General features: G+C 34.7%; 1 protein-coding gene across 1 annotated transcript in view; it reads left to right on the top strand.

The window, feature by feature from the left end:
* Positions 6,383-12,476, top strand: part of LOC109844672 (myb-like protein X) — a 13,350-nt gene continuing 7,256 nt past the window's right edge. The window contains exons 1-3 of the mRNA XM_020413790.1: positions 6,383-6,399; positions 7,543-8,685; positions 8,784-8,817. Of these exons, the coding sequence (XP_020269379.1) occupies positions 7,570-8,685; positions 8,784-8,817 (1,150 nt within the window). The 5' untranslated portion in view covers positions 6,383-6,399; positions 7,543-7,569. The remainder of the gene's footprint in view (positions 6,400-7,542; positions 8,686-8,783; positions 8,818-12,476) is intronic.

The following is a 12,476-nucleotide window of genomic DNA, read 5'->3' as shown; positions in this document are numbered from 1 at the left end:
GATGCTAAAAAGTTTGGTGGATAACTATTCCGCTATGCACTTAAGGTGATAGGAGTTCTTGGCTTCTCATCTCGCTCTCTCTCTCTCCTCTCTCTCTTCTCTCACTCTCTCTCTCTCATCATATATATATTATATATATATCTATATAATATATAGTACTATATCAAGTATATATATCATATATATATATTATATATATATTGGGGATATATATATATATATATGTGTGTGTAGTTATATATATATATATAATATGTGTGTTATATATAATATATATATATATATATATATATAATATATCTATATATTATATATATATATATATGAGAATAAAATTATAAATTAGCCAAAAGAAGGATTTAGAAAACTTCTCCAAAGAAAGGAGAGAGAGAGATTTGAGTGCCTCAAAAACGAAATCTTTATCCTTCTATTTGTGAAACTCTTTTCACATAAACAAAAACACTTGATCTTTTAAAAACTTAGAAACAAACTGGTGAAACTTCTCTTATTTTTCCTTAACTGAAAATATGTCTTGAGGGCTATTTATAGCCTCTCAAAACTGATCAAACAAAAACTAGCCGTTACAGAAAAATTACATGATCAATCGACTGGTTGAATAAATCGGTCAACTGATAAACTAGCCGTTACTGTAAAAAAAATAGACAGCCATGACCGGTGGACTGAAAACCAAGATTAGTCGACTGAAAGTACTATTCGGTCGACTGACTCTATTGGTCGGTCGACTGATCGACTGACAAAACTAATGCTATAAAAAATACTACTGGCAAGTCGACTGAAAAGTAGGTCAGTCGACTGAAATGACTGTTCGGTCGACCGATCCAAGAATTCGGTCGACTGAAAAACTGATACACAGATACTTAAATTTGCTATAAAGTTGATTTTCTAAATTCGATTTAAAATAGCAAAACAATTCCAAAAATAGTAAAACTTGGGAAAATGTTTATACATATGAAAATAAACATGTTGGAAGAGAAATTTCTAAAATAGCATTTCTCATTTGTGAAAACTCATTATTTTACAAAATGGTCAAAAATACGAGTTTATTGAACACTTGATTTTGATAAAACTATTTCAAACAAGTTTTGAGATACTTTTAAGTGGATTAATAGACTTTAGAAAATATGTAAAACAATATCATTAAGTCAATAATCCAAAATCATAATATATTCCCAAATAGATATATAATACGATAAATCGAAATAGCGTGTACGTGTATGGTTTGAGCTTTAAGTATAAACACATAAAGTAAAAACCTAAAAACACTATACCCAAGCAAATAATCTTCGTTAATCTCGATCTTGGTAGCGGGGATGAAGCGATGGTGTGTCTTTGAATTGAATGGCATCACGCTTCATTCCGATTTCCTCCAACGTCTATGAATATCATTGTTAAAGCTCAAGTCCATCCAACCTCCATCGGAGGATGTTTGTGTAGGATACCTAACAAGCAAATGCAAATACTCAAAAACGATATTAGGAATTGTTTGTTAATCATTAAAAATTCAGATTAGACAATTGTTCGTGGGAAAATTGAAAAAAAAATGAGAATAAAATTCTGTATTAATCTCCCTAACTGACTTAGGAAAAGAATAAATATAATCGATCTCTCACTGTAATCTCTCTCTAACTGACTTAGAAGAAGAAATTACAATTTCTCTTATCGGTTTCCCGATTTACAAAAGAGAGAAAGATCGACGAAGACCTTTCCATTTGTTTTAAAACTGGGTTCTTCTTGGTGTCGATGGGAGCTTGAATCTTGTATCCCGTTGACGATCCGAACGCTTCGCCTCGTAGAACTTGGTTGATTCTGATGGCCTTCTTGTTTTGATGATGTTTAACAAATAATTTACGACTAATGTTGTTTGTCTAGTGTTTGTGATTTTCTATTTATTGTTGACGAACAATATGTTGGAGGTTGGATGGAATTGTGCCATAACGATCATATCAAATGGATGTTAGCGGTAATAGTGGAGTGAAGCAATGCAATTCAAGTTGAAGATCCAAGTTCAAGCTTCATCCGCAAGTTTACCAAGAAGAGCTTGTTGAAGATAAAGATCATAGCTTGGGTATACTTAGTTTAGGTTTATATTATGTGTGTTGATACTTTAAGCTCAATCACTTATACACATATAAGTTTTGGTTTCTTATATATATATATATATATACAGTTATATAGACATACACGTTTTGTTTTTTGGTTTTCATGTTTATATAAATATAAATTTGTGAAAATATTGAGTAATTTGTTTATAGACTTCATAATAATAGTTTACATCTTTCTTTAAGTCTATAAAATCATTTTATAAAGTTTCAAAACTTGGTTTATGTCAAAATATCAAAATTCAAGTATCTCATGTTTTCATGTTTTGGATATTTTTGTAAAATGACAAGTTTTCACAAATGAGAAGTGAAATTCTAAAAATTCCTTTTGTAACATGTTCATTAACATGTTTATAGATATTTCCCAAAGTTTTATAATTTTTGGAATTTATTTAATATTTTTTAACAAGGTTCAAAGTTGAAATTTTCTGTGTACATGTTTATGAGTTGTTTATGAGTCGACTCATGAACAGTATTGAGTCGACTCACAAACTGCTACGTAGTTTATAATTTGTTTCTGATGAGTCGACCCATCAGGTTGAGTCGACTCATGCTTGTCATAAGTCGACTCACAAATTGTGCTGGAAAATGAGTTTTGTTTCTGATGAGTCGACTCATGATCTTATGAATCGACCCATGGTTTATGATTCGACTCATGATTTTTATGAATCGACCCATAAGTTGGTTTTTAGCCTGTAACGGCTACTTATGAGTCGACTCATGAACAGTACTGAGTCGACTCATAACATTGTAACCGCTATATTTCCAGATTATACTGTCTTTGGGTTTTTGGTCTTTTTGCCTTGTTTTCTCTTGGCTTTGGAGTTCCTATAAATACCCCCCCCCAATCCTTAGTTCTAAATATCAAAGAGAAAAAAGTTTTAAAAGAAGTTTAAGAGTTTTTAAGTGTGTTTTAAGTTTCTTTTCAAGTTTGTTTAAGTGCGAAGAATGTTTCACAAGAGGAGATCAATTTCGGTTTGAGCTTTCAATCTTCCAATCTCTCCTTCTTGTTATTAGAGAAGTGTTTCTAAACTCAATTCTAGCTTTACATTTATATATTTGATTGTTAATCATTTTTATTAAGCTAGATTTTATAATTGAGTTTAGTTTTGATTTATTTCTCTTTGTACACACACAACCATTGAGCTTATAATATTTCATACATAGTATAATTTGGGTTGTGGGGAGTGTATCATTGAGTGTGAGCTTACATTGTGTTCTTATCCATATTAGAGAACAATCATTTGTTGTATTGTGCTTATTGTGAGATTCACTTTGTATTACACTAGTACACCGAGAGGAGTGTGTGGTGAGAGACGGGGTCGCTTCCAAGAGGAGTGGGGTCGGTAGTAAAGCCTAGAGAGAGGTGGTAATTCCGAGCACTTGAGGAAGGACACGGGGTAGAGACCAACACTTAGAGGGTGTGGAGTGTAGTTACATTATGAGATTGTGAACGTTGATCGGTGATCATTAAAAACCTATATTGTGTGGTGTAAACGTTATTCGGGTGAGCATAGAAAACCCTGTTGTGATAGTGGAGATCTCCTCGAGGTGAGGAGCGGAGACGTAGGTCGTGGGGACCGAACTCCGTGATCATATCTTTTTGTTTGTGATTGCATTGACATACTTATTCTTGTATTCATATCTTATATCGCCTTTGTGTATTACTCTTCATATTGCCCTATCATATTTATAGATTATTTATTTCACCCTTGTATTAATTTATATATCCTTGCATATAATTCACCATATATCTCTTTACTAGGATATATCCCTTTGCTCATATTGTTTATTCTTGCTCATAACACATTATATATCTATCTTGCAAGAATAGTTTGTTTAATTAGTTTTAATTGGCATAAAAACGGATTAGATGAGCATAAGACCCTAATCACCCCCCTCTACGGTCTAATAGATTCCTCTTGAATCGACGTTGAGGAGAACTTGCGTGGTAAGTTTAAAACTCTCACGAGTTTAAGAAATCTGATCGAGTTTGAGAACTCAATACGAGTTTAGAAACTTAGAACGAGTTTAGAACTATGTAAAAGAGTTGATTTGATCTAACCGAAATCGGTTTATAGCTAAGAATGAAGAAAAGCTCCAAGAATAGCTCCGGAAGATGCTCCAAGCTTTCTGTTGCCGATCTCTAGATCCAAAAATACTTAAAAATCAAAGGATCCGAACTTAGTTGAGTTTTCCCTATTTATAGGGGTTTTGGGGGTGTAACTACCCCCTAAAATCGCTCCTTAGTGTGGTTGCGATCCCCTCAAAATCATGAGAAACGGTTTTGGAACCGTCCAGCTCATGTTTGAACGAGTCAAATGTAAAATTTGTAATCTGGACACGAACTCTGTGTTCTGGACCTGGAACGCAGAGTTGAGTTCTGCACTTGAGGCTGAAAAACACAGTGGTGAGCCATAAGCTCTACGTTTTGAGTGTGGAACACAAAAATGAACTCTGTGTTTTGAGTCTGGAATACAGAGACGAGCTCTGCGTTTTGAGTCTGGAACGCATAGATGAACTCTGCGCTTAGGGTTTAAGAAACTGTTAATTTGTAGCCTCTTGAGCGTTGCAAAGATTGTGATCTTCATCTCGGCTCCTTGGAATGTGAGAGTTTTCAGTTGTAACTCCTGTTGATGATTGTGAAGGCCGTTGAATCAGAACTTCCATCGGTTGTTGTGAAGGTCGTTGTTGTAACTCCTGTTGATGATTGTGAAGGCCGTTGAATCAGAACTTCCATCGGTTGTTGTGAAGGTCGTTGAATTGTAACCTTCGTTTGATTGTGAAGGCCGTTGAATCAGAACTTCCATCGGTTGTTGTGAAGGTCGTTGAATTGTAACCTTCGTTGATTGTCGTGAAAGTCTCCAAATTGTAGCCTTATGGAGGTCGTCGAATTGTAACTTTCATTATCAGTGCTTGGTAGGGATCAGCCGTCAACAGTAATTTTTAGACAGCCTACAATAATAGGCTCATAAACATGAGACCTAACACATTCTTGGAGGGTGGAAAATTAAAGGGATTTGCTATTATAGTTTGAGATCATTGTGGTATATTTAGTGGAGTTTATGGTGGTAGTTGTGTTGTTGGATATTCACGATCTATGGTTAAGGCACTGGCACTACTTCAGGTGTCCGTTTTACTAGAAGTATGAGTGGAACTACTATGGAAATTGAGTCTGACGCAAGTGTTGTGCTGAATGAGCTTTTGGGAGATGGAATTCGTTTATGACTTCTTTTGGACATATTTATAAAGTGTTTATTTTAAAATATTAGGAGGTTTTCTATCACTTTTATAAATCTTGGAGGGTAGTTCTATAATTCACCTTATATAGACTAGTACTCCTGTTCATGCGACGCATGCCTGTACAATAAAATATTTATGCGAATAAGAATATTCACATTAACAATTCATGATATTATGAACATGTATATAAAAAAAAGCGATGTATTAAGTTTATATGATTATTCACAAATTAGTAATGCCTATACAGAAATTTAGGAAAGTTCATTCATTATAGCATGTGGCGTATATTTGTTGTAGATGGGACGTGAAACAATTGTAAATCAGATTCAAATAGATCCAATGTGCTCACCAAAAAATAAAAAAGGTTGCAATATTTTTAAATATTAGCATGAAAAAAGGAACAACATAACATATTTGCTCACTCTTTAGCTTTCACAAAATTGAAAAGGAACAACATAACAACATAACATATTTGCTCACTCTCACTCTTTAGCATGAAAAAAGGAACAACATAACATAACAAATGAGATTTCTAGCCGCATTAACCAATTTCTCTGTAACTGAGATTTGCATCGTGGGTATTACGGTGCGGTTTTTTTCCTTCTAAGTTTCTCCCCGTGCGAAGTTATCAAATTATTGCAAAGTGTACGTACAATTTTTGGACGTGTATGGAATTTTTTATTTTTTAAAAGATAACTAACATAGGAGTAGAACACCCAAAAAAAAAAAAGCTTCTCTTATCATCATAGACATAATAGTAATAATAGATAGATACGAAACGGAGAAGAATGGATCAAAAGCTGTAATATGCAAAATCCGAACAGTACATGGTTGTATCCGCAAAGTAGATGTAATAATAAACCCCATTGAAATCCATATTTTGGGTCCGGACCCTGGAGCCACTCTCTACCCGCATAAAAAGGGCCCCCCTTTTTTTCAGCTTCAAGAGGGGAGGGAAGTAAAAAAAAAAAAAAAAAAAAAGGAAAAAAAAAGCTCTTAAAAAAAAAAAAAAAGTCACCCCCATCCAAAATCTCCGGTTAGTAGCCGCTAATTTCCCTCAATTTGATGCCCGCGCTCTACTCAGGCTGCCAATTTTGTATTACTATTTTTTTTTTTAAAAAACTTGTTTTTGAACTGTACTCGCTTGTTCCAGTTTAGGGTTTCTGAGCGGAAACGATTTTATTTGTCTTTTAGCCCCTCTTATTTCGATGCTTAGTTTTCCTTCTGCTTTCTGAGCCTCGAGCTCACTCTCTAGGGCTTCCAGTAGAATTTTCTGTCGTTAGCTAGCGCTTGAGTACACTTTACGATGTTCAATTTTCAGATTTTTCTTTTCTTTTTTGCGAGTAGTTTAGACCGTGGAGGTCAAAGATTGGATTTTGATCTGGCTTACCTTCGTAATCTCTGTCAATTTTAGCTCTTTTTTTTTTTAAATGTTCGATGCAGTTCATGATTAAGTATATCTATCAGTTTTCCTCTCGGTTTGCCTTTCTTTAGTTCATATGAGTGTTTTGTGGGCTTAACATCATTCTTTGTTTCTAAATTGATTGATTGCAATCTGGTGGAATCTTCAGTGTATTTTGCTTACGGTTTTATATTGTTCGGCTACTTTCGATGCGGGTTAAACTTCATATTGTGGTAATCCCCTGCAAATACCTGCTTCTACTAGAAATTTTGGAACGGCAGAGCTCGGCCATTAAACCTCAAGATTATATCGATACTTAGTTTTAAGCTTCGAGTTCACTCTCTAGTCTCTATGGCTTCACTTCATTGTTAGAATCATGCAGTCTGAGGTTTCTTATTGTGGAGATTCTGTCATTAATGAATGGTTTAATATGTTTTGGGCTGTACGAATTCAGATTTTTCTTTTGGTTTTGGTAGTATTTTAGGTAGTGGAGATTATATCTTATAGTTAAAATATTCTATCTGATCTGGATCACCATGCTGGCCCTTGTTAATTTTAGCTTGTTATTCTCAATACAGTTCATGAGGTGTATCTATTAGTTTTTCTTTGAGCTTGCTTTTTCTTCAAGGCAGGTTGTCTTTTTCTAGGCTTAACATTGTTATTGTTTCTAAATTGATTGTGATTTTGTCGAAGCTTCTTTTTATGTGGTTCCAGGTGTTATAATATTAAATTACTTTCCATATATGTCAAGCTTCATATTTTGGTAATCTCCTGCAGATCTTTGCTGCTGCTCAAAGTTTTGAAATGACAGAGCCAGACCCAGGACCTCAAGTTGAGGCGACTATTATGGCAAACGGATCAGGTCCACTGAAGGATTCTGGAGCAAAGGTTTCTGTGTCGAATAGTCATGGAGAGGAAAAGAAAGACGTCAAAGAGGGGGAGGTTAAGAAAGAAAATGATCGTACAGAAGAAATGATAAACAGGGAGGGAAAACAAGGCGCAGAAGAAACAAACAATGGGAAAGAGAAGAATGATCTTGAAGATATGGACAAACAGGTTGGAAACTTGGAGAGTAACAGGGAGGAGAAAAAAGATGTGGAAGAAACAAACGACAGGAAAGAAACGAATGGTGTTGAGACAGAGAACGACAAAGAGGATGGAAAATCGGGGAAGAGTGTGGAAGAAACAAATAAGGGGGAAGAGAATAATGACGCAAAAGAAACTGGTATGGTGGAAGAAGCAAAACAAAAGGGGGAAGATAAAAGAAAAATTGAAGAAATGAATGGTGGCAAAGAAACAAAGGAAGGGGGAGACAAGAGTGGCATGAAAGATGTTAATGATGAGAAAGATAAGAAGAATGCAGAAGAAAAGGAAGGTGATGAAAAGATGAAGGACGTGGAAGAAACTAGAGATGTGAGAGAAAAAGAGGGGTTGGAAGTAAAGAAGGACGAGGGGAAGATGGATATTGAGGAAACAACTGAAGACAAGGAAGAAGGGAAAAGTGAAAAGGCAACAGTGGATGTTGAAATGCAAGATGCTGGCCATGTAAAAGAAGAGGAGAAAGTGAGTACAGAGGAAACTGGAGAAGATGAAGGGGTAAAATTGGGGGAAAGTGATGTAAAGGAGAAGGAAGATGGTGGAAATACTGAGGTGGGGGATGACAATAAAAAGATAGGAGAGTTAAAAAAGAAAAGGTCTAGAAGTGGGCGTAAAGTTGGTAACAAGGGGGAAGCAAAGGAGAGGAAAGAAGGGGAAAGGACTGGTGAAGAAAAGGAGAAGAAAGGGGGCATGAAAAAAGCCAAAGAATTGCTAAGTTCTCCTATATCTTCAATTGAGCGTCCTGTGCGTGAGAGAAAAACTGTGGAGAGATTGGTAGAAGTCATTGAGAAAGAGCCAAACAGGGGTGTTGTGATAGAGAAGGTCCTTCTTCCTTGCCTTACATCTTTAATTCCTGCAATATGTTGCTATTACAACTGCTTTATGATAACTATTCATTTTTGTTTACATGCTTTGTTTAGGGCCATGGGACCCCTTTAAAGGATATTCCAAATGGTATGACAACTAAACTTCTGCATTTTTCAATGGTGGTTCTTAATTTTGTGATACATAAGTACCATTGTCTAGCTTTTTTTCTGTAGTTGCACGGCTTATGCAATGGAATACACTTTTTCCATTAGTGGGTTGTCACTTGTCAGTATGCTTTATTCTGAATGTCGAACCACTCTTATCCTAGAGCACTGATTATTGAAAAACCTGTTACAAACTCTTTTGTTTTCACCAATTTTATGATTTCTATTCTGTTCTCTTTTTTCAAATGTAACCCACGTCATTTTAATTGCACATCAACTCTCACCTTTGCTAATTCATATTATTAAGGTCGAACAGGCCTATGCATCAGAACTTGGCTTATTAAAATCATATATATTCATATCAAAATGTAATCATTATCTTTGAGTACAATTGTGGTCATTCTCATCAAACATGTACTCCATCTAACATGAATCCTCGTAAGAGTTGCCATGTTTCCACTCTTGAAGAAGCTATAAGCAGTTGTGAGCTGTGGTGTGAAGTACAAAGTCTACAGAGTCAGTTGTTGGGTAATAAGTACCTCTTTCTTGTCTGATTGTTTAGGGTTCATGCTGTCTCAAGGATCAATGGCCCACTCAGGGATCAACGACTTGCTGAGGCATCTGTCAGTGTTATGCTAGTCTGAAGGCGCTAAAATAAAAGCACCTTATCACTACTTTATAGATCCATCTTATAACTAGTCTATTGATCTTCCTGCTTAATAAATCCCGATTACAATCACTAGATCATAGGCATGTGAAATGCACTTCCAACGAAGCTTTCGAAGGGTATTTCTTTCAAACAAATATAAAATTTCAATTTTGGGTGCATTACAGATGATATATTCAAAGGTATGCAAAACAGTATATGTTCCACCAATGCATGCAAATTTTTTTAGTGCGGGGCTTATATGAGGCTATTATGTATGTAGATTCTGGTCAAGGCGCATATGGTACACAGAAATTTATTTGTAAAATACAAATATTTGGCATATTTTCAATTTATTTTGATGTTTATTATAAGCATATAATTATTATAATTATCATTTGCATGAGAATCACGTAAAACTTAATTGTTTAGTGCCTACTTAGTTTATAAATATGTCTCTATACTTTTAACCTTTTTTTTAGTAGTTGGAAAACAGGTATCACTATCTAAATCTTTATGAAATACCGCGTATTATAGAAACACAAGTGAGAACATAAGTTTCAAAATTTATGTTTTTTGATAGTTTACTAATATGAGTGATATAAAAATTAGAAGCCAAACTTCCATCGCCAAACTTGTCCGAGTAGTTTGAGCAAAACTTAATTGTAAACACTTGGTAACCTCACACATTAGTGTTTGTTATACATTTGTGTTAGCATATTCATATAATATATAATACATGTATAAATGTACAGAGCTAGGCCTTTTTTTTTACCTTAATAGTTCATGTATTTTGTTTTTTTTTTGAGGGGGTGGGGGGCAAAAAAAAAAAAAAAGAAGAAGAAGATGAAGAAGAAGAATTAGATTAAGATATTGGCTTCATGCGTGAATTAACGATTTCACACTGTGTAAGGCTCCACATCTTTGTTTTGTGGTTTCACATCTCATAAAGTACAGTTTCACATCCTTGAATATATCACTTAATCGAAAGTAATCATAATTTCTTTCATTAATATCTTCATTCTCTTTATTGAAGAAAACTTTTTCTTTGATTATAAGTAGATTTGCAAAACATGATCGTCAATACACTAGTTCTTAATAACAAAAGATTCTAACCATATGAAAATATTCTTTCGTAATAAGTAGGTTCTAAAAAAAAATATTCTCAAAGCGGATACACTTCTAACTACTAGCTTGCCTTTTATAGATAATTCTGTAAAAAATTCTGTTAAAATTGAAATTCTAGTATCAAAATAAGTTTTGGCCATGTGTCATCCTTTTTCTCTCTTTACTTTGTTGTTTGCGGTTTTCCAAATGAAAGTTGTCCTGCTTTGGTTTGCATGTCAGTTGTGAAGGTATGGACAAATATTTGTAGTTTCAACCATGCTGATAATCTTTGCCAACACATGACTAGTTCTTTTATGGACAGCATCTTTGAAATTTAAATAATAATTAGTACTGATATATGTTAATATTGGTGTATACTCAAACTGGTTTCCAAACGGGAAGAGGTCTTCGTTGCTAAAACATGTCAGATTGTGTTTATGAATGTGAATGTGCTTTTCTCCCTATAATTAAGTATATTAATTTTGCATCCAGTTGTTTCCTTTATGTTTATTTACTTGAGTATAGCTCTTCAGAAGATATCACAAATATTGATGCAACTAAGTTGTATTGATGCATGTGTGCGGCTGTTCCATATGGGCTGAAGCCAAAACTCGGGCAATTCTTGAGATGTATTATACATAACACATAATCTTCCTCTTGACATTATTATATATGCCAATTATCTTTATGTTCTAAAGTTTGGTCTTCTATGGTATGCTGTAGTGTGTTTTTATAAACAACAATTCAATGCTGAAACATATTGGTAGCTAATGAACAGGAAGAAAGAACTGAGGGAAAAAGAGCCACACTCACTGTATCAGTGTCCTATTCCATATATGCACTCATGGTGTATTCTTACCTACATTTTAAGTACACCGAACCTGTATGAATCCTGTTCATGTTTACAAGCAGGCATGCAGATTGAATTGTGAGCAAGGGGCAAGCTGTTTTAGCAGGAACCTTAACATGATTACAACTTTTTTGAGCCTAAGTCAGTGGTTGATAACATTCGTTAAGTGGTTAATAACATTTGTTATGAGGTTCTAAATCATATTTGAGTAACGACAGTTATTTTTAGAAGTATATGGAAACCTTTCTACCTAAATCTAGTCTAATGGGGCCTGACTAGGCTGCTTTCTCCCAGCTCCTATAGGATGGTGAAACAAATTTACCCTTAAATTAATTGTACTAGTACAATTGTACAAGAAGGAATATGTCATGATACCAGAAATGTAATAAGGGAGAAGGCAGAAGAATAATATAAGGGCTGACTCAGAACAAAGAGCGAGGATGAAAACAACAAATTATATAGCACTGACGCTTGCAAGCATGACGTAGTAAATGCCTGGGACCCATGTCAGGTACTGGCACTTTTTTGACACTCGGCTTCTCAAATATGTCGTCAATTTTATAAGATAATTTTTACTTGAGACACTCATGGACATTTCCTGGACATTTCTTAGACACTTATGAGAGCCATTTTTTTAATATTCGTTACAATTTTTTGGCATTATTTGCTTTGATTTATTTACTAAAAGACTACATTTTAGTAGGAAGAAAAAAGAAAGAAAGAATATCAAACTAGCAACTTTTGTATTTGATAAGGTAAATAATTAACCTAGTGGAATGTGAGCCTTGGTGCAACAGTAAGAGTTGTCCCCATGTGACCCGGAGGTCACAGGTTCGAGTAATGGAGACAACCTCTCGTAAAAAATTGCAAGTTAAGGTTGCATATTGTGGATCCAAAGTGGTCCCAATCTGCATGGACCCCATGCACAGCCAGAGCTTTGTGCACGTGCTGCACTTTTTAGATAATTAAACTATTCCATAGAAGTTGAAAATAAAAGGCTTATTCCCTCTACATATACGTTGATTTTGGCGAGTATGTA

The sequence above is a fragment of the Asparagus officinalis genome, chromosome 6, assembly GCF_001876935.1.
Source record: "Asparagus officinalis chromosome 6, Aspof.V1, whole genome shotgun sequence".
Taxonomy (NCBI): Eukaryota; Viridiplantae; Streptophyta; class Magnoliopsida; order Asparagales; family Asparagaceae; genus Asparagus; species Asparagus officinalis.
The sequence above is the reverse complement of the archived record's forward strand: the minus strand, read 5'-3'. Positions and strand labels throughout refer to the sequence as shown.